The sequence below is a fragment of the Engraulis encrasicolus genome, chromosome 4 (genome assembly GCF_034702125.1).
Source record: "Engraulis encrasicolus isolate BLACKSEA-1 chromosome 4, IST_EnEncr_1.0, whole genome shotgun sequence".
Lineage (NCBI taxonomy): Eukaryota > Metazoa > Chordata > Actinopteri > Clupeiformes > Engraulidae > Engraulis > Engraulis encrasicolus.
In genome coordinates, this window is record NC_085860.1 from 46,713,749 (window position 1) to 46,739,279 (window position 25,531).

Below are 25,531 nucleotides of genomic sequence, written 5' to 3' on the forward strand. Positions count from 1 at the left end.
CCACATCCTTTCTTAGCTGATTGTGTGGCGAGCAGGCAGGGAGTATTAAAATCAGTGGCTCACACTGTTACTAAAAAGTATTATTTAGTATGTATCATTCAGAAGCCAACACGTCACCAACTGAACTCACACAGAAGATGTACCCAAATTTCAATGTACAAATTCAATATTTCAGCATGCTCTCAACATTGTCATAAGCAAGCATGGGAGTGCATGCATATAGCAGTTTGTTAGTTATTATTTAAGGTTAGCCTTTGATATCAACGTGCATAGCCTGTATCTAAATGAGTATATGCATAAAGTAGACAGGACATAACTGCAGCTTTTGTAATGGCTTTAATGGCCATGAGGCAACGGGCAAATATGCATTGCTCTACAGAGCAACAGCCTACATGTGACCAAGTACATTTTTGTTCCTAAATCTTGAATTGCTGTTTTGTATTTTACTTCCATGTTTTACAAAATCATTCCCCTTAAAACGCACACACACAGCGTCACCTTTTGGGGACTCTGGCAAAGTAAAGTAGACAGGCAGCCTAAAGTTTACGATAAAAAGCCGATTACATTGCATTTCACGTGGACCAACGAGTTGAAATGTTGTTGCCACGTGAAACATGCAGGTGTTAAATGTTTACTAAGCTACATGCTGTGTGAAGTTGGCACCATATGTTGCAAATATGAATAAACGTATATTGATTCGTTTGTGCACGATTGTGCAGGCAAAGTGAGCGTTTGTGCACAACCCTTCAAGATATTTAACTTTTAAGATTTATATAACGTAAATAAAATAGCAAAAGCAAACAAAATAACATACAAATGGTTTGTGCATAAACCTTAATCTCCCCCACACACGCATGCATAAACGAAGTACAAACAATTCCAAGCATTTTTGAGTAATTTGAATGCTAGCGGGGTCTGCGTCACCTACTTCCAAAAAATGTAAAGTTAAATTATATAAAAACGGTTTGTGCACAAACAAAGCACAAATGATTCCAATCATTTTCGAGTCATTTGGATGTTAATGGGGTGAGTAACCTAATGTCAATTAAGGTCATAAAGTTAAATATCTTAAATACGGTTTGTGCACAAACGCTCATTTTGCCTACACAAACGATGCACAAACAAATCAAAATGTTTTAATCCATATTTTAAACATATGGGGTGCCAACTTCATACAGGTCTACATGGCTGCAAGAGAGCTCAAGCTGTCCTCTAATAGGAACGGATATAGTTGAAAGTAAGGGGGAATCGTCGGACAATTGCCAGTGCTGCACATATATGTGGCGTGCATCCACAGCCTTTTTAGAATCTACCGGTCTGAAAATGCCTCTTATAATAATGTGTGGTTATCCATGCAGTGGGAAATCAAAACGCGCAGAGGAGTTGAAACAATATTTTACAGAACATACAGACAGGAAGGTTCACGTTATAGCTGATGACATCCTAGGAAATGAAAAGAATTGTGTTTATGCGGGTAAGTTCAGTTAGCCACTAGCATCGTTAAGTGTAAGCAAACACTCACATGTAATGCACTAAACGGTGCATGCTGCAAGCTGTCAACACAATTTAGCCTGTCAACAGCAATTAGCAAGTTTTGCTTTACTTACTCTCCTCATTTGACAGACAACGTAGTGCATCAATGCCTGCGTTAACGGCAGAGACAGCCCGAGTTTCGGAAGTCATTTGTGCTGTGTCTTGGCGATACAGTGTAGCCTAAGTGAAATCTTGTGACTCAAGCGACCACCATATGCTTTGAATTACTGAATTAGAGTTATCTGTTTCTCTAGATTCTCAAAACGAAAAAAGTTTGAGAGGCGCCCTGAAAGCAGAGGTTGAACGGTGAGTTGAGTTGGTGACATTCGGCTGGATATCTTGACACAGCCTACGAGCTAATTGCTCCAGGACGTTTCTGTTCACTAAAGTGCTGTTTTTACCATTTCAGTAAGATCACCAAAGATGACATTGTCATTTTGGACTCCTTAAACTATATTAAGGGTAAATATACGTTTCACAAACTACTTTTTGTTTTCTGAATTACTGCTGTAATACAGCTAAAAAATTGGTATTTTGTCATCAACAGGTTACAGATATGAACTTTTTTGTATTATAAAGCACGTCCAAACTCCTCATTGCCTGGTATGTAGCCTACTGGTCACAGAGAATCGTGCATGCAAACTCATCCCTGTACATGAACTTGTGTTCCCCCAACTCACTGCCATGCATATTAACTCACCCAGGTTTACTGCTTGACGTCAGCTGAAGTAAGCACAGACTGGAACAGGAGTAGAGAGGCTGGTGACCAGTACACGCAGGAGATGTGAGTTGAAATTCGCTGTTTGTTTTTAGACGCTTGTGCCGCACACAGCAGAAGATTCCTTTGGTTGGTTTGAAACTTGGTTTGATATTGTTGCAGTCCAGGCAGGGGTTTTGTCAGGTACCGTGTTCTTGAAAGTCACAACAAGACCTTTTAAGCAGCTTGTTCAGACTTTGTTCGTGCTCACGGTTCTGTGGCATACTAAACTCCTGAAAAACGAAACAAGATTACTTCATGCGCTGATAGGTTATATGGAATTTTTCAGGATTGTTTGGCTACTAATCTGCACTCCTGCTGACGTAGAAAATAGCCTACTCAGGAATGTGTCTATCACATACCTTATTGTGTGTGTTAGTGCATGTGCACATGAGTTATGTTGCTGGTGTGTGTGTGTGTGTGTGTGTGTGTGCGCGCGTGCGTCTGTCTGTGTGTGCGTGTGCAGTCTAGATGCACTAGTGTTACGTTTCGAAGCACCAGACTCCAGAAACAGATGGGATAGCCCCCTCTTCACCATTCAGATGGAAGACACGATGCCGTTCGAGGCCATATCTGATGCCATCTTCAAGAGGAAAGCACCACCCCCAAACCAGTCCACCCAAAGCGTAAGGCACCTCTATGTACTAAAGCACTGGTTCCCCACCAGGGGTATGTGTAGTGGGGTACTTGGCCACTAAGGCTTAGGCTTTTTGACTTAAGCCCTTTGTTCCTCTTGGGTGCATAGGGTGCATACACTTAAGGGTTATGTGGAAAGTGTTACAAGTATATGGAGCATAGTCACATGGGGTGATGAGATTTAGGGCAGGGATGTCAAACTCAGGCCTGGAGGCCAAATTTGGCCCAGACCGTTAATACAAGTGAGCTCAGAGCAGTAACCTCTGACACAATACAACAGAATGTGTAGGGCAGGCACATTAGATCTACCATATGCGATGGAAATGAGTGTTTGTGAAACTTGCCTTTGAGTATTACGTTTGTGGATGCAGAACTTGTGCCCGTTTAAAAATAATAATAATATTGAGTTCAACCCGCGACTTCGTCTGAGATTTTGATTTTGGCCCAGTGTGACGTTGAGTTTTAGTCCCCTTGGCGTATGGGGTACGCAAGACAAAAAAGCTTGCGAAACACTGTACTGAAGGACCAACTGAATTGTGGTGTAGGCCTGGCACATTGATAGTGGATTGTGCGCATTTGAAATTGGGTCAGAAATAGCCTGACGTGGCCTTGGCAATGCCAATCGTTGGCTGGCGCCTGCCAGGAAGCTTTCACCAAGCTCATTGTGTTCTAGTTATCTGCATTTAGGGATAGAGGGTTTTGATATTAGAGCAATAGATAGGCTTACAGTTACTTATTTTGCTGGATCAGATTTTACTATTACTGATCAGTAAGGAACTGTATGAGTAAAAATGTCACATGTGCTTGCATGCCCTTGGGAACCCAGGTTCGAGTCTGGCCTGGGTTATGTCCCAACCCTTCCCCATCTCTTTCTCCCCACTCATGTCTTGTTGTTATTATTAGGGCTGGGACTAGCTTAAAAAACATAATCGCATTAAATTCAAAACTTTGAAATATAAATATCCGATTTGAGAACAGTGAGGAGTAATTTTTTTCACATGGATTTTGAATAATGACAACACATAAGCTTAATCAAAAAATTACTGTTTTTTTAGATAGAGGTATAGGTAGACCTTAAATATTGTTGATGTTTTTTGTGTGTAAAAGACATTGCTTTTAAAGTACATTCGAAGCATTGTAAACACCTCTCTGTTGCTTGCTTCAGAGGCTATAACAGACTTTGTTACTTTATAAACAGTTGATCACAAAAAATGAATAGAGAAATTAAATACATTTCAGCCAGTTTTACACCATCAGGTGTAATGCTGCCCTCCACAGGTCTAATTCAGAACTACGTAAGTACATAACTATATTAGTGTGATTAAAATGTATTCGTTTTTTTTTACCGTGCTAAAGTTTATATAGTTAATTAATCAAAATTAATCGGGTTAATTCTCAGCCCTAGTTACAATCTCCACTTTCCTCTCAATAAATGCACAAAATCGCCTTACATTTTAACTTGGTAGACGTCACCTGTGTTGGAGGGAATCTGTGGCAGGGGTTTTCACATATTTTACTTTTTATACCACTGTTCTGGATGACTTGTGTGTTCAATTAAGATTGACTTGACTGACTGGGAGTATTTTCTTGAAAATAGACAAAGATAAGCTTGTTGAAATGTGTGGAGCGATCAGTTGTGTCATATTGACGTTAGGTGGATAGACCGCTGACATCGCTGTTGGACAGCTGCAAGAATTTATACTTTTGTTTACACATCATTCTACATGTGTTCATGCAGTGTTTTGATGTCCTCCACTGAAATGTGCAATGTACTGAAAATAGCCATGGAAATAAAGAGAATGCATTGAATGAGAAGGTGTGTCCAAACTCTTGGGCTATACCGTATATACATGGGAAACGATAATTGTGTTTTGCTCTTCTCACCCTGCATCTGGAAATAACTCAATATTATTGTTTTGTTTGTTAATTTTTCAGCAACCTCTGTCATCAACTAATTTCTTGTATGAGTTGGACAAAGTCACCCAAGATGTGTTGATGGTAATTGCTTTTATATTGGCTATACAAATAATTACAACCTACACTTACAGTATATGTTGTCTTGTCAAGAGAAACTGTCCAATTTTGAAATCTTGGGTTTTACTTACATTCATGCCTCGTGTTGGGTTGTGTTTCAGGCCATTCTGGACTCCCAGAAGACCAGTGTGCCTGGAGATTTAATTGCTATTCCTGGAGCCACAGAAAAAATATCCTTCATCAGTCAATATCATTTAACATGAGATCATTCCTTGTTTCGTTGTCTAGAATATTATAAGTCAACTTTTATTTGTATAGCACATTAACAATTGACACAATATACTTACAGATGGGGGACAACATCAGAAAAAAGGACAAAAATAAAATATTGTTCTTAAAACCATGCTAGAAGTGTGACAAAATGTACAATTCCACTTAAAAAAAACAAGTACTAGGTTCTAATCACTCATGAACTCTGGTTCGGTTAGTCTGCATTAATTAGTCATTCCAACGGCAGTGCCGTATTGATTCAATTTGAACATGAGTAAGCCCACTTGGTGGCAGTAATGTTCAGCTGGTGCGAGTCAATTCAGATCTCACAAATATATTGATAACTAATTGCAAGATTTCAGTGGAGACATTGTTACCTTTGTGGAGGGTCTGTTATTATTAATTACATTAACAGCACTTAAACTGTGTTACTGTGCTATGTTCCTGCAGCATTGGCTAAATATTGAGAGAGAGAGAGAGAGAGAGAGAGAGAGTATTGCCTCATTGAATGATACTCTGTACTGACACAGCTTACCCAGGTCATGCCTTAACTGCAAGTCTCACATGGAGCTAAACCGAAGCATCAACATGGCAGAACTGAGGAAGCTACGTCGCCAGTTCATCAGCTATACCAAAATGCACCCAACTGAGAACATTGGGCAGATAGCTAATATGTTTGTGCAATATCTTAACAAGAGCATGCACTAGTTTTCTAATATGCTTTTATTTTAACTGATCATACAGGTCATCTTTAAACCTATAACACCTGTTTGCCTTTCCTGAATTGTGACATAAGACACGTTTTTTTGTTTACGAGGCGTTTTATGAAATCTGTATATTTTTATTAGAGAAATAAATGAAATTTAAAAATTCTGAAAAAGTTTTATTCTTTTTGAAGTGCTGCGTATGGCAGTGCCAGGTCCAGTGTATTTGGCCAATCTGGTTGGTAAATGGTGGCAGATTTTTGGGGAAAGAGCTAAACTGCAGATGCACTAAACTAAAGGCCAATTGTTACACACATTTTGTGTGTGTGTGGTGTTTGAAGGGAAGAAAACACAAGCTGTTGCCATATCCTGATCAATGCAGCCCAAGAGTAATCCATGATCCACTGCTCATAACACTCAACAACCTGCTGTGAAAGCCAGTGGTGGATAGACAAGCAGGGACTTCATGTACCCTGACAGGACTGAGGAACTCAGCAATTCTGCCTGCTCTGCTGCTGTGCAGTAGTATACAAGAAGGCCAATCAAAGGTTGTTTTTAATCAGGACTGAATGGCTATGGAAATGGATGCTTTCATGACAAAAGTCTAATCTAAGTCCCTCATCAAGGCTTACTTTACTTTTCAGATCTGTCAGATTTGAGTTTGAATGACAAATGAATATCCAATATCAAACTAACTTTACCACTGTAATTTTCCAGTTCCCGAACGCTCTTACTTGCGGCGTGCACAAGGCAGGCGGTCCAAGATTAGCCACGGTTCTCCGTCGGCCTGAACGGACCTACAGAGACACCAGCCAACGATGGGCTATCTACCCATTACAACCCAATCATGCCCATCATTAACACACGAAAACACACACACACACACACACACACACACACACACACAACAGAAGAAAACATCACCCTTTTTCCACAACTTAGAATTTTATTGAATATAGTTGACTAGTCAGTATAAACTAAAAAAATAACATTGCGTAACAAACTCGAGTAAAATTGGCTAAGGCCATTGCGAGGTCACTGTTACAGTCATGAGGAGGGCTACCGGCTGTCACCTGTCGCCACCACTGCTGTGTTGGAAGTGTCCCAAGTGCCCCTGAATGGCTTACTGGACCAGAGTCGCTGTGCGTTCCAAGCAGATGTGCATTTGAGGGAGCTCAGCACCACAAGCTCATTAAAAGAACTTTACCAAACCTGGGTCATCTCAAGGTGAACCCAAGATCAACACAGGGTCAGTCCAAGGTCAAAAGGTGACCCCTGGCTGACCCCCACTGAGAGGGGATGATAGACAAGTGGACGGAGGCAGTCTGGGTCTCTGGTCTCCATGGTGAGCTCCAGTGCAGGAGGATAGGGAGCTGAGATGGGATGGCACTGAGAGAGCAGGTGGGCAATGGAGAGTGGGGAAGTGGCGCCTATGGGGCACCTAAGTGACGCCCTCTACTTCCTGGTTCATGGGGCAGACAGTTGCAAAAAAATGAATGGAAGTGAACAAGGCGAGTTGTGGTGCATAAGTGGAGGTCCAAGGTTTGGATTGTTGTCGAATAACCACTCATTTCAAGCCCAGTAATTATTTTTTGACTCTCTCTGCCTCATGAACCAGGAAGTAGAGGGCGTGACTTAGGTGCCCCATAGCAGTAAATAGAGGAGGCACAGGTCAAAGGGGTGGGGTGATGGCACAGGTAAGGGAAAGATATGGCACTAAGGAGGAAAGGAAGCCCACTGTAGGTGAATTGAGGATGTGTGGCACAGGTGGCCTTGGGGAGTGCTGGTGCTAATAGGCGAGTATAGGCACAGCTAAGAGGAGGGGACACAGATGTGGGAGGATAGGTGGCACAGGTTTAGCCTGGTTCACACCAGACGTTGTGTGTGTAGCTTCGGCGTCCCCTGGCGGAGCAGAGCTACACACACTACCGTCTGGTACACAGCCATAGAGCACGCTCCGTCTCCAACCAGAAAATAGGCTGAGAATTTATTGCTTCAAAATCAACGGTAACTCACATTGAGGAGTCACAAGACAGATTAGAGACTATATTGACTCTTTAAAGATTAACAGGAAGGTTTTTGAAGGAATTTGTTGGTGAGGAGGCCGTGCCGAAGCAATAAATTCTCAGCCTATTTTCTGGTTGGAGACGGAGCGTGCTCTATGGCTGTGTACCAGACGGTAGTGTGTGTAGCTCTGCGCCGCCAGGGGGCGCCGAAGCTACACACACAACGTCTGGTGTGAACCAGGCTAGCACAGGTTAGGCTACGTGGCACATTCTGACATTCTCCTCCTAAGTGTCAAATGCTTCACAGCTTTTGACACAGTCAAACAAAAAAAACTTTAAAAAAATGAAACAAAAAATGCAAACAAGCAATTCATCGCACAATTCAAAAAAATAACTTTTTGAATTATTTAAACAAAAATAACACTCTTGTAATTACTTGAAAAAGTTACATTATTGGTGCACATGATGACCATGGGCCGGGCAAACAATGGCAAAGGCACCACTTGTGTCTTCATACAACACATGATACTGTGGCTCAGAAGGCCACCAGCACTGAAGGAGGAGGGGGAGGACATTAACAAATAAACAAACACAACCAAACAAACAAAACATTTCCTTAAATAGTAACTGCGAAAGGATTACAGAATGACAGGTAACCATACGTAAGCATCTTTGGGCTCAGTGCGTTGTACACTTGTGTGGCGCCCCTAAAGGGGGAGAGATGCCTAGACATGGAAACCATATCAATATTACCATGGAAACCACGTCCATATTACCATGGAAACCGTATAAACTTTGTTACGGCCACTGGATGGCTTTGCTTTGCCTTTACTCCGAAGTAAAGTGGTCGTTTGATAGAAAGTCCAGAGATGCACATTATGCGTCTCATACAATTCCTAGCTGTGGAGGGCCAGAATAAGCAGCCACCGTTGCACTTAATTAAGAAGACAAACAAAGACCAACAAACATAAATACCGGTACATAAATACACTTCTCTGAACAGTGTTCGGTTTCCTGTTGCATGTGATGTCAGCGGGCTTAGGCCCCGCCTCTTGTCAAGGATTCTGGGAGCACGGGGGGAGGGGAGATGGGGATGGGGGGCATGTTGATGGACGGCTCTGCTGTCCAATCACAATCTCACTGCTGCTTGCACTCCTGGGGCTGGGGCTCCACTGCCTGCGATGGAGAGAGAGAGAGAGAGAGAGAGAGAGAGAGAGAGAGAGAGAGAGAGAGAGAGAGATGGAAAGAAAATGGGGATATGGAGTGAGATGAGGGATGAAGGGGGAAAAGAGCGAGAGGAGATGATGTGAGGTGATGCAGTGAAAAGAAGAAGAAAAAACATGAGGCAGCAAGACCAGGAAGTAAAACGGAAGTGAGTGGCAAGACCAGGAAGTAAAGAGGAAGTGGAAGTGAGGCAGGAGGAAGAGAAGGAGGACACAACATCCTGTGCAGGAAGAGAAGGGAATAAATTAAGAGTGCATCCTGTGGCTGGCGAATTCAGTCAAGCGCCAAATCTTTCCAACGACTTGAATGGATTCTCCATCTGGACCAAAGGGGGACACAGTGTGAGTCTGTGTGTGTGTGGGCTGTAAGTACACCATTATTTTTTCTGCACGATCCTATCTGCACATGCGCACCACGCAAGGCTGCACTATCCGCTCTGCAAATGTGCGGCACGATTCGTGGAGCATTGTCACCCTTCGTTTCGCAGATCTGTAAGGACCTAGAAAGTCTATTATTAATTCCATCTTTATTGTGAATTGTAGCCTGTCAAGACGCTGACAAAACACACTTCATTTGTGATCAATAGGCCTCGTCCATCTTTGACAGACGGCCACAGTCTCCCGTTAATCTCTCACTTTAATAAACCCAAGAAAATTCCTTACAACACCATTGTAATTTTACGAGTACATTCCCTATACTACATTAATAACATTACGTGGTGTGTCAATAAACCACGAAAAATGCCATATAGCCTCGGCTACTCGAATAAAACAAATGTTACAGATGGGTTTTTAGCCAAACAACACTTACAGATCGGCTTCTAGCGAACTCAAGGGTGACAATGCTCCACAAATCGTGTTGCACATGCGCACAGCGGATCGTGCAGCCTTGCGTGGTGCGCATGTGCAGATAGGATAGTGCAGAAAATAATCGTGTACTTACAGATGCCTTCACTTATTCACTACGAAGTTTTCAGAGAGAAATACACCGTCGTCTGTCCAACAAAACAACCAAGGAGGGAGTAACAATGGCACTAAATATCGAGGGCACCAGAGCCTCTTCCCTCAGGGTCCCTCACACACACACGCGCACATGGTCTCGGGGGGGGGGGGGGGGGGGGGGGGGGGGGGGGGGGGGGGGGGGGGGGTGGGGATGGTATAGACGACGTCAGTGTGGGTGGAGGATGAGACGGGAGCAGGATAAGAGAACAGGCAGGAAAGGACAGTGGTAAGTCAAGCAGGGGAGGGGACAGAAAAAAAATGGGAGGACGGGAGAGGACGGAAGAAGAAGAAAGGAGAAAAGAAAAGGCAGAAGGGAACAAAAGAAGAAGAGGAAAAGGACAGGAGAGAAGGACACATAAAGGCCTGCAGAGGATGGGGGCAGGAGAGTTGCCGTCATCCCCGCGTCTCCCTTACCTAGACACACGAGCATGTGGGAGGGGGGGAGAGGCCTACGCCTGCAAGAGGAACACAGCAGTGTGAGGACAACAGCAAACAAACAGCACAAATGTCAAGCAAGTTCCACCATGCTATTACACCCTGATCCTGGCTCATCAACTCAACACAGTTCTATGTTTGACTTGGTGTCTGTCTGTCGTGGTGTCTGTTTTGGTTTGTGTGCACACTTGTTTGTACTGTGTGCCTGCATACATTTAAGTGTGTGCGTGTGTGTGTTTGTGTGTGTGTGTGTGTGTGTGTGTGTGTGTGTGTGTGTGTGTGCACGCATGCGTGCGTGTGGAGCATGAGCACTAAATCAGTTTTTGAAAAGGATCACAAACTTTTGTTAAAACAATATGTCGGATTAGTTCAGACTCATGCATATGACAGTAACAACTCCGCAGAGAGCAGTCTATAGATCCACATATACACATAATGTACATCTACAATCAGCTAGTTCCTCTACACACACAAACTGCCAAGGAAGGCAAGGCATCAGCAAACACTCGGGGGTTAGAGATGTGTGACTAGGTGACGGGCGGCTGTGTGGTTACAGTGTGTATGGTTTACCTTTCCATCGTAGTCATCCTCGTCATCTTCATCGCCTTCCTCATCCAGCTCCTGACACACAAAGGAAACACAAGGAGTCATGTGAATTACAAACAGGAGTCGAATGGAACACACACAATAAATGACAGGTGTAAAAATCGACCCACAGAGGAAAGAATAAAGAAAGAAAGAAAAAAAAAGATAGGGGAAAAAACCCTCGAAAAAAATAAAAGAAAGAACTCACCTCATCTCCCTCTTCGTATTCCTCCTCATCCATCTGTAGGATTTTGAATAAAAATCAATAAACCTCCACATACTAAATCAAGGAACATTACATGTTGAATATGCAAACATACAGAATAATATTATGTTGAAGAGTACAGTGAAGGTCTTCACAGACAGTACAGCTAATGTATCTCCACTCTGCTATTCCAGTGCAGTTAATGAGTCTCCTCTACTCTTCCAGTGATACCAAAAAACAGATTAGAGTGAACAGTAAGGGCACGTACAGACCCAACGCGACTTGAGCGACACCGGCGACGGAAGCAATTGACTTTGTATTGAGTGGCTGCCGATAGAAAAGACGAAAGTGAGAGTCGATTTGAGCAACTTGAGCGACAAACGGGCACACACTGTCGCTTCTATCGCTCGTGTTGCTACAAAGTCCGCGATTCTTTGCCGCCACCGATGTGTTCGCCAAGTAAGATTATAGGGTGTAAAGGAGAATGACAACCATGTCCTCATCAGGGCTTGACACAGGCACCTACCTGCCTACCGGCCAAATGCTGGTAAAACTTGGCTGTGGCTAGTAACACTTTCAGTGTCACTAGCCAATTTGGCAGGTATGACATATCAGAATAGTGTATATTCTGCACTTTGCCCCTTGTGTATCAATTGTTTGACTTTAAGGTCAAGAAAAAAACTCAGTTACTCAGTTTCTATTTGTTTGTTTTATTTCCATGTGGAAAACCATCTTCTTGCTTTAAGGACCTCATCTTCTGAGGTTAGATGAACAGTGTTATGATTTTAAAAAAAATCTTATTTGTAGCTATTACAATATCTGGATGGTTAGTGACTCGGGAAAACCACTAGCCACAGTGGCCAGCAAGCGAAAAAGTTAATGTCAGGCCCTGATCCTCATCCAGGACCTCTCCCATCTTATCCCAGAGTAGAAATGGGGGCAGTTTACATTTCAAGAGTACATGATACTGCTACTCATGCCCTCATTCATTCTCTTGTACCATCCTACTGTTAAATGCAAGTCTTTATTAGAACAGTATATGCGTACTAGGGATATAGCGATATTGTATCGAACCAAGAAAACGTGATACGCAGTGCCACGAAACTGTATCGCAGTGCAAGAGGGCAGACTCTTGATACACCCTTTGGAAGTTCACTTCAATCCCGAAAAACTGTAAATGTACAGGCCCAAAACTGACCCCTTAATCCATTTCATCTGTTGAAGAGGAGGACCGTTCAGAAGACTTTGGTCAAAGCTGTCAGCGGCCCTGCTGCTATTATATGTGTAATTGCATCTGAAGAGTTTCGGTGCAAATGTTATTATGGGAAATTACTGCTCAGAAGTCCCTCTTGCCATTCAAATATTTTGAGAACAAACTTGTTAAACCTATATAAAATGCATTTTGCAATCCAATGCAATGGAATGCCCAATACATATAAAAAAATGTTGCTGTTTTTCAATGAAACTCTTCATATGCTTTAATCCAGGTGCGGAAGAACAGTATGAAAGTGTAGTAGATGTTACTGACGCTCATGTCGTCCTCCAGGGCCTCCCCAGTGAAGTAGAGCACCGCTCTGGGCACTATCCGGTCCCGGAACAGGTGGCCGATCTCAAAGTCTGCAGTCAGCCTCAGGTCCAGATCCTCATCCTGACGGAACAGGGGAGACAGCACAAAGGAAGAACCATTCACTATTGACAGGAGCCAAGAGTTGATGCTGCTGAGTAGTAGAGTAGAGATGGGATGCTGAGCTTTGGGATGACTGCTGTGCAGTGTTGGGATGCTGAAATGGCGCCGCCCATTTATACATTTAACAAGATTCCGGTGTAACAAAGTAGTGAGTTATGTGTGATCAGCTAATATTAAGGATGCTACTCACCACTTCACCATCTCCTGATGTATCTGCAGGCAGAGGAGAGAAAGACATTAACATCATTAGCTCACATATTTCACAGGGAAAAGTCTTAAGATGAGATGTACTGCTAGCAGGACACGAGGTTATGCATTGGAGTCGACGCACGCACGCACACACACACGCACCGGCACGCGCACATCTCTGCTGTCCTCTAATGGAGACTAATCCACTGCACATCATAATAGCCACGCACACAAGGCAGCCATGAGTAACTAGACTGCCTGTGCAGTCACCTTCGACTGCTTAAGGTATATCCCCGAAACGCGACGCTTCCAGTCCCCAATCATTCCTACCACTCCCGTCCACCTTTTCATGAACGTTTATGATAAATACAAAATATAAAATAAATATATTTAATATCTATACATAGATCAATGACGTGCATAGGCTTAAAACCAAATGACTATTGTGAAAATGAAGGAAAAAATGGGGCAAATGGTAACACTGTTTTAATGGTTCACTATTACAGTGGATATACCACATTAGGTACAGTGTAATAACCAGTGTAACAATATTTAATACCACGTCATACCAGTGTGACACCATGTACCAATTTTGTACTTATATCATGTAGGCTATTGGTGTGTAAGTGTTATTACATGGTATTGCATATGTGTACACTGGTATTACACTAGTATTACATGGTATTACATATTGTTACACTGGTTATTACACTGTACCTGGTATTGCCTATTTTTACACTGGTATTACACTAGTATTACATGGTATTACATATTGTTACACTGGTTATTACACTGTAGGCCTACCTGATATGGTATATTCACTGAAATGGTGAACCATTAAATTAAGGAGTTACCGGGCAAATCAATCCACCCAGTCAGAAGTTATGGGCCAAATAAAAATTCCACCATTTTGAAAGTGTTGACCTCCAAACTCGAATCAGTTCATGAACCTACCCTGCAGCATTCACACACCAAATCTGGGACAAATCCATCCACCCGGTCAGAAGTAATGGGCCAAACAAAAATTCGGCCATCTTGAATTCGGCCATCTTGAAATTGTTGACCTCTAAACTCGAATCAGTTCATGAACCTACCCTAGAACATTCACACACCAAATCTGGGACAAATCCATCCACCCGGTCAGAAGTTATGGACCAAACAAAAATTCGGCCATCTTGAATTCGGCCATCTTGAAAGTGTTAACCTCCAAACTGTAATCAGTTCATGAACCCACCCTAGAGCATTCACACACCAAATCTGGGACAAATCCATCCACCCGGTCAGAAGTAATGGGCCAAACAAAAATTCGGCCATCTTGAATTCGGCCATCTTGAAATTGTTGACCTCCAAACTCGAATCAGTTCATGAACCTACCCTAGAACATTCACACACCAAATCTGGGACAAATCCATCCACCCGGTCAGAAGTTATGGACCAAACAAAAATTCGGCCATCTTGAAAGTGTTAACCTCCAAACTCTAATCAGTTCATAAACCCACCCTAGAGCATTCACACACCAAATCTGGGACAAATCCATCCACCCGGTCAGAAGTAATGGGCCAAACAAAAATTCGGCCATCTTGAATTCGGCCATCTTGAAATTGTTGACCTCCAAACTCGAATCAGTTCATGAACCTACCCTAGAACATTCACACACCAAATCTGGGACAAATCCATCCACCCGGTCAGAAGTTATGGACCAAACAAAAATTCGGCCATCTTGAATTCGGCCATCTTGAAATTGTTGACCTCCCGACTCGAATCAGTTCATGAACCTGCCCTACAGCATTCACACACCAAATCTGGGACAAATCCAAACATCCGTTCAAAAGTTATCGCGTTAACACGAAAGACCTTACGCGGCGGCGGCGGACGCAAAACCATTACATCCCCGACGCTCCGCGTTTCGGGGATATAATGAGTGAGCAGTGTCCGGGTGCAAATTACAAAAAGTTTTTTCAGGGGGCAGGTGGCTTAACAGGTTCCCTTCAAAACATACTGCCATTGCTTAACCATACCGTGACCTTAACATCACTTCTGCTAGAGACAATCATGTGAACGATGACATCAGTGTCAATACTGCACCATCGCACCATGCACCTGTAACGGATGCCAACTTGCAGGGGTTGGTGGTACAAACCTCAATTTCATTCATACGTCACGTTACTATGAATTTGAGAGAGCAACTGGTTGGGCTAGTAGTGCAATGTCTATATAGGTTGTGGACTAGTGGTGATTTGTGGTTGAGTGGCTGCTTCAGATAGCTAACGGGAAGTGGTGCCTTGTGTTTGAGTGTCTGTGGTGTAGTGGGTAGTGGTGTAAATCACAGCCTCCATGACGATACGATTCAATATACGATTTCTTAAGGTAGTGATTTGATTATTTTCGATACTTAAGAATGCTCCACGATACAATTTTTGTCCAAATACTTTTCCACTTCTATTATGTTGCACAATTAACAGTCAGAGCATTGGAGGAGGGCAGCGGTTCTATTACTTTTGATACTTAAGAGGGCCTCATGATACAATACCATAGTTGGCCGTAGGATCGAGGCATCAATAGATATCAATTATTATTTACAGTAGTGGGCGTGGTCTGACCTTTGATGGGGTTGAAGAAGTTAAAGAAGGAGTCCTGGGGGATGGTCTTGGTGATGGTGCGCGTGGTGCCCCGCCCCTTATGCTTCTGCTTCTTCTTAATAATCTTCATGGTCACATCCTTCCCCTTGTTCCAGTTGATAGTACAGCTGCGCACACACACACTTAGTACATTAGACACACAGAGACAGCAACCATGTCTTTCCCCTTGTTCCAGCTGATTTTACATCTACACACGCACACACACACACAGCTAGCAAAGAGGAGATGGTCACATCCTTCCCCTTGTTCCAGTTGATCGTGCACCTGAGCACACACAGGCACACACATGCCACATCCTTCCCCCTGTTCCAGTAGATTGTATATATGTCCTGCTCATCATGAATCCAGACATAGATATCATAAAGCAATTTAGCACACGTGTGTGTGTGTCTCCAGTCTTACCCCTCACAGTCGATGATCTCTGTGCCCTCGAATGAGAAAGGGTCGTTATCATCCGGCTCGGCCTTCATCTTGTACAGTTTAGTGAGCACTGTATTACTGAAGAAGCTGTTTGGCTCGAAATGGAACTCCAGGATGAAGCTCTACACACGAGGAGAAAGACCAAACAGGAACACACGCATAACATCAGAGGAGTGATATTAGGGATTCATTTCTCGACAGCATCTACTGTATGCTAACTACGTTACCAACTTATTTGGTTGCATTGCAATTTCACATTGGCAACCTGCTACTAGTTAGCAACAATGCTTTCGAGAAACGGGGTCCAGAGACATAGATACGAGATGAAGACCTACATGAGGGTAGGGCTGCACGATTATGGAAAAAAATCATAATCATGATTATTTTGGTCAAAATTGTAATCACGATTATTAATCACGATTATTGATTTTTTGCAGATTTTTTCGAAAATTATAACAAGATGAAATATTACCAAGAATGAATTGTATACGGGATGAGCAAAATAAAATGAATTGTAATAATTATGTAAAGGCAATAGCATGAAACTTAGGTGGACAGATTTCTGGCCAGAAACACCAGCCTGTCAGTATGTTCTGGCTTCAAGGATGCTCCCAAAGGTAGGCCACTATTGCCACGATTAAATCACGATTGAAATCACGCCTTCGATTTCACGAATTTATCACGATTTTCAATTATTTTCGATTAATTGTGCAGCCCTACATGAGAGGAAGACCAAGGAAGAACACATGCTTGATAATCATCAACATCAGATACAGAGTTACAAAACGAGGCTTTATGCATGAAGGGATGAAACCAGGAACACATGCTGTTTATATGACATTACATTACATTTAGCTGCCGCTTTTATCCAAAGCAACTTAATTATTTACAAGGCATTGGTTACAGTCCCTGGAGCAATGTGGGGTTAGGTGCCTTGCTCAAGAGCACTTGAGCCATGGTAATGGTGGGATTCGAACCTGCAACTCTCTAATATTAAGACCACCTTCCTAGCCATTAGACCAGTTTAGCATGGTAATGAACAGAATCATATTTGGTACGCTAGCAAACTCAAAATTGTGAACATCCGATACTTTCGTTAACAGGCTGAATTTGATTCACTCAAGCAAAACCTGGCTAGCTTCATGTCAGTAAGTTTGTGATGACCTGAACATGGTAGTATATTAGATTTGGAGCAGGATCATATCAGATATGCAACCTAAAAAGCAAAGAGTGGTTATCATTATATCAGATGTGTGAGCCAACAGACTACCTTTAACTAGCATTGCGTTGCGCAAGCCCACAGGCTAAATGTTGTTAGCATACGGGAGCTGTGGTAACTGGATTGGACGACAGAGTAGAACTGCTCACCATTGGCTGGTCGGCTTCTGAGAACTTCACAGTGATGTCTTGGAGATGCTTTAGGATTGGCTCATCATGCTCCTGTGTAGAGAAGGAAAGGCCGATTAGTCAAGCTGGTGAGATATATTGGTCATTATCATACTTTTTATATAATGTGATGGCAGTTGGAGCATTGAGGCTAAACTGCAGCATCTACGTATAGGGAGGAGAGTGTGTGTTGTGTCTAACCCAGTGATGGGGCTGCACGATTATGGAAAAAATGATTAGCACGATTATTTGGATCAAAATCAAAATCACGATTATTAAATCACGATTATTCAACAACAAAAAACAACTGCATTTTTTGCGAAATGTTGTTTTAAATAATGAAATGAAAGGTAACCAATAGTGAATCATATAAGGGATGAACAAAATAAAGCTGAATTGTGATAATTATGTAGAAGGCGATCCAGATTTTTGGCCAGAAATACCAAACTGTCAGTATATTCTGGCTTCAAGAACGCCCAAAGGCAGGTCACCATTACCACGATTAAATCCAGACTGAAATCATGACTTAGATATCACGATAAAATCATAATTTTAGATGAATTGTGCAGCCCTACCCAGTGATTCTCAAGCTGTGAGAATACCTGAAAAGGTATTCCAAGTGGGCCTTATGATCTAAAAATCTAAATATTTGTGTGTGTTGCTGTGGAATATTCATTTATTGGTTATTGGGCCAGAGGTGGGCCGTGAACATTTGTGGAAATTCCAAGTGGGGTCCAAGTTGGAAAAGGTTCGGAACCAAAAGGTCTAACCTGCAACATTTCACAGAGCATGGGGACGGTGCGGAAGATGGTGAGCCAGAATTCTGGAATGCCTTTGGTGCCGTCTCCCTCCTCAGCCTTCTCCTCCAGCACAGCCTTCTTCTTCAGACCCTCCTGAAACAAACACACGCACACACACACCGACAGGCATAGGCGCACACACACACACACACACCGGCAGGCATAGGCGCACACACACACACATCATATACCATTGCTACACAACAGTACTTACTTAAAAAGTGTATAGGTCTGTGAATGTCTTCTAATGCTGATGTCCCCATGCCACCAAGTCCGCATCAGATGATTGTTCTAAATACATATAACTTTTTTGTATCTGTCCCTGCCCAAATAAACATCCCTGCTCATCAACACTGAATGACTCTTTAATACAGAATTATAACTTATCTTGTTTTTCACCGGCAATCGGTCTGTTAGCTGAGAGCTATGTGTGCGTCCATAGTGTATAATATTCTTAGACCCGTCTCTTCTATAGACACTTAACCTGTTCTGGACCATGCACTGGGGAATGACTTCACTTTTTGGACGATTTAGTTGTTCTTCACTCTGTAGAACCCAGAAATTTATGAGGACCCACTCTTATACTCTGCTGATCTGAGTAAGTATGCCATGATTCGTTTAACATTGAAGCCAATGGCAGAAACAGTTGTTTGTTGACCTGGTGACCCACACTTCACTCTTCAATCTACGGGGTTACCCCGTAGATTTCCATGCCATGTTTTGGTGCTTTGGTGGTATGGACATCCTAACGCACCAGAAATAAAACAAATAAGAACAGCTGACAGCAAAGCATCAAGGATATCTAGGCTTCCATAACTCCCATGCACTGTTTCTGCCATATTCTAATAATGCGGATTCCCCAATTCATGTTTTTTTTAGCTGGAAGGCCAAAATATGTAAAAATAAACAAATGAATGTTTGGAATAGTTCAAAATCTGGGCAATGAATCTATAATCCATGACAGTTTAACATCATGGAGGGAATTATGGAAATAAATCAACTTTTTCAAGCTATTCTAATTAAGTGGCCTGGAACTGTATGTGTGTGTTTATGTTTAATATGTTTTGCAATAATGTGTAGTGTATTGTGTAATTTGTATCTGTGCTGCTTGACATCTTAGTTTCCTGCAGGATTAATAAATGTTTCTCCAATATAACGTCAATACATCCAGTCTGGTCCTCAACCATACGTCTGTGTTTCCATTGGCCATACCGTCAGGTCCTCGTCTTCACTCTGCCATTCGCACTCCTCATCTGTGGGCTCCACTGCTCCAGTCACCACGCTCCGCCTCTGTCACACACACACACAGACAGACAGACAGACACAAGTTAATACTCTTCTCGTGAAAACCACACCCTGTCCCACACCCATGTCTCACTTGATACAAATGTGTGTCAACTCTCTGAACCACAAGGCGCTGTGCCCTGAGGCGTATGAAGGCATTATGTCGCTGTTCTGCTCAGGAATTTCACCATGCCCCAATAAAGCACCATAGACACACACACACACACACACACACACACACACACGTACGCACACACACACACACACACACACACACACACACACACACACACACACACACACACACACACACACACACACACACACACACACACACACACACACACACACACACACACGTACGCACACACGCACACCTCTTAAGAAAACCAAACAACCAAGCTCCACCCACGTCAGGTTTGGGAGCGCCAATCAATCAGAATTCTCTTTAAAATGTCATCTCTTCGCAGCAGCATGTCACTATTGAAATGTCATCTTCTTCACAGAGTAGCGCTTTACTACTACCCTTGAGGACATGCCTGGCTCTGCACATACCCATCACGATAGCATATGAAGGTTGCTGCTGTGGCCAGCCACCTGCCTATGAAGGCTCCAGCCTGTGTACCTTATGCTGTTGTTACAGTAGCCGGCTGGAGAATAGCGCATCCAGAAGTTGACACTGCACCACCTTGTGTGGTTGAGAGTGGGCAGCTTGTCCCGATGGCTGGAAATAGCCGGAGCTGTGCGATTAGCATCAGGCTACTCGTTAGCCGCGGAGAATAATACTGTACAGCACTGGAGAGCTGATCTCTGCCATACCGACAACATGGAGAGCCAGAGTCATATGTGCAGCGCAGCAGTCATGTGCATCAGTCCTCACGCTCATCTGTGAACTAGCAGCAGCAGTCAGCGATGCACGAGTCGCAATGGCTCTACGTCATCATTAGTCTGTGACGCACAAATCTAAATGTCTCAGCACAAGCATAGCTAGTAATGGATCAGTAGTATTTACATAGGCAGTCATGGGTGAGCGGTTAGGGCGTCAGACTTGCATCCCAGAGGTTGCCGGTTCGACTCCCGTCCCGCCAGGTTGGTGGGGGGAGTAATCAACCAGTGCTCTCCCCCATCCTCCTCCATGACTGAGGTACCCTGAGCATGGTACCGTCCCACCGCACTGCTCCCCATGGGGCGCCACTGAGGGCTGCCCCCTTGCACGGGTGAGGCATAAATGCAATTCCGTTGTGTGCAGTGTGCAGTGTTCACTTGTGTGCTGTGGAGTGCTGTGTAACAATGACAATGGGAGTTGGAGTTTCCCAATGGGCTTTCACTTCACTTCACTTTCACTTTACATATAAACTGGTTACCTTCTTACAGTATATAGGGACTGTTAGACCACTGCTGTGCTGGGATCAGCATTGTACAGTAATGTTCACCTTCTCATATAGGGGCTGGAAGAGCGCTGCTGTACTGGGACCATTAGTATTGTTTAATTTCTAGTGTAGGGGCTAGTAGAGTACTGCTGTACAGGGATCATTAATCTCTATAGTAATAGTTGCCATAGTTACCTTCTCGTATAGGGGCTGGTACAGGGCTGCGTATTTCCTCTCCAGCTCGTGCACTTCCTGGTAGAATTTGGCTTCTGTGTGTGCGTACTGCAGCTGCAGTCTCTTCAGGGCGTGAACGCGCCTCTTCACCGCCTTGGGGAGTGGGCTGCAGGAACACACACACACTCAATAACGTATACCCGGTAACTAGAGACCGTGCATTGGGGAGAGGGCTGGGACAAGCATGCACAAGCATGCAAAACTAGAGAACCTGACTTGGGGAGAGGGTGGGGATATATCACACAGTAATATATAACAAACACATCATAGTAATGAATAACATACAACTAATAGCCTCCCCTTCACTGCCTTGGGGAGAGGGCTGGGAAAACACAAAATAGTTTACTGCCAAAGGGAGAGAAAAAGTGCACAAGTGTGCACACACACACACGCACACACACACACACGCACACACACACACAACTTAGGCCCTCCTCTTCACTCCCTTGGGTAGAAAGCTGGGATAAGCCACAACACAGCACAGCACAGCACACTACTAAAGACCCTCCCCTGGGGAGAAGAACACTGGATTCTGGAATAACAGACAGAACAGAACACATCCCATGCGCTCCTCTGAAGACCCTGCTCTTGACAGAACACTGGAGGAAGATGGACAGAACATATGTAGAGCACTTAACACCTTCCCCCTCCCATACAGAACACTGTAAAACAGAGCACATGTAGAGCATAACACACATGCTCTACTTAAGACCCTCCCCCTCAGCACCTTAACGCCGGGGACACATACACACGGATTTTGCAAAGCAAACTTAGCCATTCATTCCTATGAGGGAGGCAAACGCATGCGAACAGGGGCAAAGAGAAGTGAAAATATAGTTTAATATTATGCAAATGAGGGACGAATTTCGCCTGCGGTGGCCTATCAAATCAACAAGATAAAGGTTTCATTCTATTTGATTCACTGAAACGACCAGATGACCGTTGAGCGGTCAGAATGGGACACTAAATTTCGCCTCTCTTTGCTTTGCTCATTTCGCCTGCATGTGTGTGTGGCTTTAGGAGAACACTGGAGGAACATGGGAACACTCTCTTCATATCCAGACTGGTAAAAAGGAGGATCATCTTAAATATACACGTGTGACAAATCAGAAGGACACTGAAGTGATCTGAGATGATCTGGGCATGAGATTTTCTGAGCTGGTGTGTGAGCACTAGATGGTGTCAATGTGAGATGCGTGTACTTGTGAATATCAGGCGTATGTGTGTGTGTGTGTGTGTGTGTGTGTGTGTGTGTGTGTGTGTGTGTGTCCTCACCTCTCCATGAAGGGGAATCCCTCTAGTTTATCTGCTGCCATGATCAGCTCTCCCTTGCCTGCCATCAAAAACAAACAAACAAACAAAAATGAGCACAAACACACAAACATTTGTCCGAGCAGATATGTGGCCAAATGTCCAGAAACTCTACATTTCAGTTAGTTTTATAAAGAGTTAACTAAGAGTCTCATGATGGTGGCAGAGGTGTGCATTAAGCCATCCGTACAAGTTGTGTCATGAGACCTGGCTGACGCATAATATGACACTCTTCATTTGGTCCTCACCTCATCAACAAAGACACAGCAAACAAGTGGCTTAGTCATCTTACCTTTACCTTCTTTTTTACCGTCCATCCCTTAGCGATCTCCTTCCACTGTGAACAAAATATGAGAGAAATACAGGAAGTGGTTCAGAGAGGTGGGTTTTTTTGGGAATCCCGACTGAGAGCCCACCCCACCCTTTCCTGATCAGTCTGAAGTCTTCAGGCCATATCCCTATCCCTAAGGACTTCTAGCCGTGCCAAGGCTATGAGGTGCAGTTATTGACTGAATGTACAGAGAGCTGTATCTAGGAGTTCACTCATGAGTATTTGTCATGACAGACACCACCTGGCTGCATTCTGTATAGGCTACTGATACCTATACTTGTCTAATATTATTTAGAAGTCTGTGCAACTACTGCTAAGTCATCACCAACAGAAAGGTAGCAAGAAATCCACTAAAATGGATGGTAACAGTGGTAGAAGGTTCACATGTGAGCTTTTGGGCCCTAACGCACTACAGCAGGCATCACCAACGTGGTGCCCGTGGGCGCCATGCAGCCCACCAGGATCTTCTGTGGTGCCCACTGAGGATGTTAAAAATAGTGACTATACGACAATGTTTTAGTCACAGTTCACATTTTTCTTGTTTTAAATATGAGATTATTTCTTTATGAACTATAATGAATATTTATATATAACCTATAAGCAAATTATCATTCAATCATAGTTTCATTAGAGAACGATGTCAAAACATCGGTAGAGGATTTTGAACAAACAAGTAGCCCTCGAGTAGCCCCTTGTAGCCCTCAGGCAGCCCTTGGTTAGCCCTCAGAACCAGAAAGGTTGGGGACCCCAGCACTAAAGTGTGCCTCCCAGTGATCAAAACGGCCACAGTTGGCACAGTTACGTCAAAAGACATGGCGAACAGCTGTTCAAGGGGAGACACAAGCAGGGTGTACACAGTAGATTTTAAAGATCACGCCAAGACTTTAACTGCTCATGATAAGGAAGTGTTGCTCGATTCGAAGGAGAAAGCTTGAAGACTAGCTTTTGGGGGAATAAAGGGTTAACGGACCACGGTTATTCATGGCACAGACATCTTGCCAATAGGTCATAGAACCAGCGCTTGTAGTAGAGCTTATAGAAAATTACACATTATGCCTCTACAGAACATTAAGGCCAATCGTGCTATTTTTCTGTCCGACTGATGTGTCAAGGAATCTATCAATTTGCCGAACAACAGTTAAAAGTCATCGGGACTGAAAAAGTTCACCGACATTGCGACATTACAGCACGGCCACATGTATCGTTGGTTAAAGTCACAGAATGCGACAAAGTTTTGCCATGTCGACAATGTAGTCAGCATTTTGAACAGAAATACATTTTTCGCGTGACTAACCCCAAGCATGCCTGTACAGTTAAATACCCGTAGACAGCTCGACCACATGGGACACTGTCACGTTGTGAATGACAGCCTGTCTGATATACAACACAGACACCGTGAAACTTTCTCTAGACAATACAACTTTCATCCAGCATTGCTATTTGGTTTTACCCGTTCTTTGCCCAAGAAGTATAACATTTACTGTACCTTTACTTGGGTTATGTTCAGAAGCTCTCCACCGGCCTGTCTCACGTTTTCCACACACAGAGCGCAATTCACGTCTTAAGATGCTACAATTTCATTGGCCATTTCTGACTATACTTTATTCCGATTGGCTAAGCACTAGATGTGCCAAAACACGCATGCGCGACCGACTGTGTGATTGACGTAGAGCCTGGTTTGTTTTTGGAAACTTTGTTGCTATTTATTATTAAAGTACACGCATTTTGACATTTCATTGACTAGCGGCAATAGCCGCCCTAGAGAGAGAGAGTTATATGGACCATTGAAACTCACAGATTTTCATTAATGTTAGTTCATGTTTGAAAAGGGAGCTCCTGAATTTTAGCCGGTAGGCCTATACTTTATTTATAAACCAAATTATGTTGTTTTCCAAATAATGTCCAATACAAACAAATACATAGGCCTACTGCAATAAAAAAAATAGTCAAATACAACCATAACAAAGATCGTTTGACAAAGAATAGGTGACAGCGATGAACAGGTGTGTGTGTGTGTGTCTGTGTGTGTCTGTGTGTGTGTGGAGCCCTATCTCGGTCACGAAGTTTAAAGTTAATTTCCCCATTTCTTTTCGTGAACACTTCACGAAATGACCGAGATATGGTTGGAGTGTGTGTGTGTGTGTGTGTGTGTGTGTGTGTGTGTGTGTGTGTGTGTGTGTGTGTGTGTGTGTGTGTGTGTGTGTGTGTGTGTGTGTGTGTGTGTGTGTGTGTGTTGCCCCACCTTGGCACAATCCAATGACATGAGAATCTCAATGAATTCTGTACAGGTGACAGCTATGTTGTGCAGGTTAACTTGCAGATATAGGCCTACCAACCAGAATCTAACGCCCGTAGACATACAGTGCAGCAACTCCACAGCTGTGTAGACCAATTGTTCTCAACCTTTTTTAAACAAACACCCTCTTTATGTTATCACAAGCCAAATAGACTAATGCCCCCCAATTGCAATTGAGCATGCCCCCTCTTAGCTGTCTCTTTCTCAACGCCCCCCAAGGGCTCCCTGATACCTCCTGGTATAGTGTAGACCTG

The 25,531-nt window shown here is 43.4% G+C and overlaps 2 protein-coding genes across 3 annotated transcripts; one reads left to right on the forward strand and one right to left on the reverse strand.

Moving 5' to 3' along the window:
* The first annotated feature begins 1,213 nt into the window (after nucleotides 1-1,213).
* Nucleotides 1,214-6,088, forward strand: kti12 (KTI12 chromatin associated homolog). The gene is made up of 9 exons (XM_063197528.1): nucleotides 1,214-1,474; nucleotides 1,788-1,839; nucleotides 1,943-1,995; nucleotides 2,081-2,136; nucleotides 2,238-2,317; nucleotides 2,757-2,916; nucleotides 4,862-4,924; nucleotides 5,062-5,130; nucleotides 5,735-6,088. The coding sequence occupies exons 1-9, from the start codon at nucleotides 1,279-1,281 to the stop codon at nucleotides 5,876-5,878; spliced, it is 873 nt and encodes a 290-aa protein (XP_063053598.1). The 5' UTR covers nucleotides 1,214-1,278; the 3' UTR covers nucleotides 5,879-6,088.
* Nucleotides 6,089-8,960: 2,872 nt separating this feature from the next.
* On the reverse strand, nucleotides 8,961-24,558 carry LOC134447850 (nucleosome assembly protein 1-like 4). Of its 2 annotated transcripts, XM_063197530.1 has the most exons (15): nucleotides 24,468-24,558; nucleotides 22,943-22,987; nucleotides 22,615-22,672; nucleotides 21,301-21,445; nucleotides 19,664-19,741; nucleotides 18,422-18,544; nucleotides 17,634-17,705; nucleotides 16,248-16,387; nucleotides 15,807-15,952; nucleotides 13,208-13,230; nucleotides 12,859-12,978; nucleotides 11,334-11,366; nucleotides 11,111-11,161; nucleotides 10,520-10,560; nucleotides 8,961-9,056 (listed from the first exon to the last, which is right to left on the reverse strand). In XM_063197530.1, exons 2-14 carry the CDS (start codon nucleotides 22,965-22,967, stop codon nucleotides 10,555-10,557), a joined length of 1,020 nt encoding a protein of 339 aa, XP_063053600.1. In that variant the 5' UTR covers nucleotides 22,968-22,987; nucleotides 24,468-24,558; the 3' UTR covers nucleotides 8,961-9,056; nucleotides 10,520-10,554. The 2 variants fall into 2 exon arrangements, with proteins under 2 accessions (XP_063053600.1, XP_063053599.1); XM_063197529.1 differs by lacking the exon at nucleotides 10,520-10,560 and having other exon boundaries at nucleotides 8,967-9,056.
* Nucleotides 24,559-25,531: the final 973 nt, after the last annotated feature.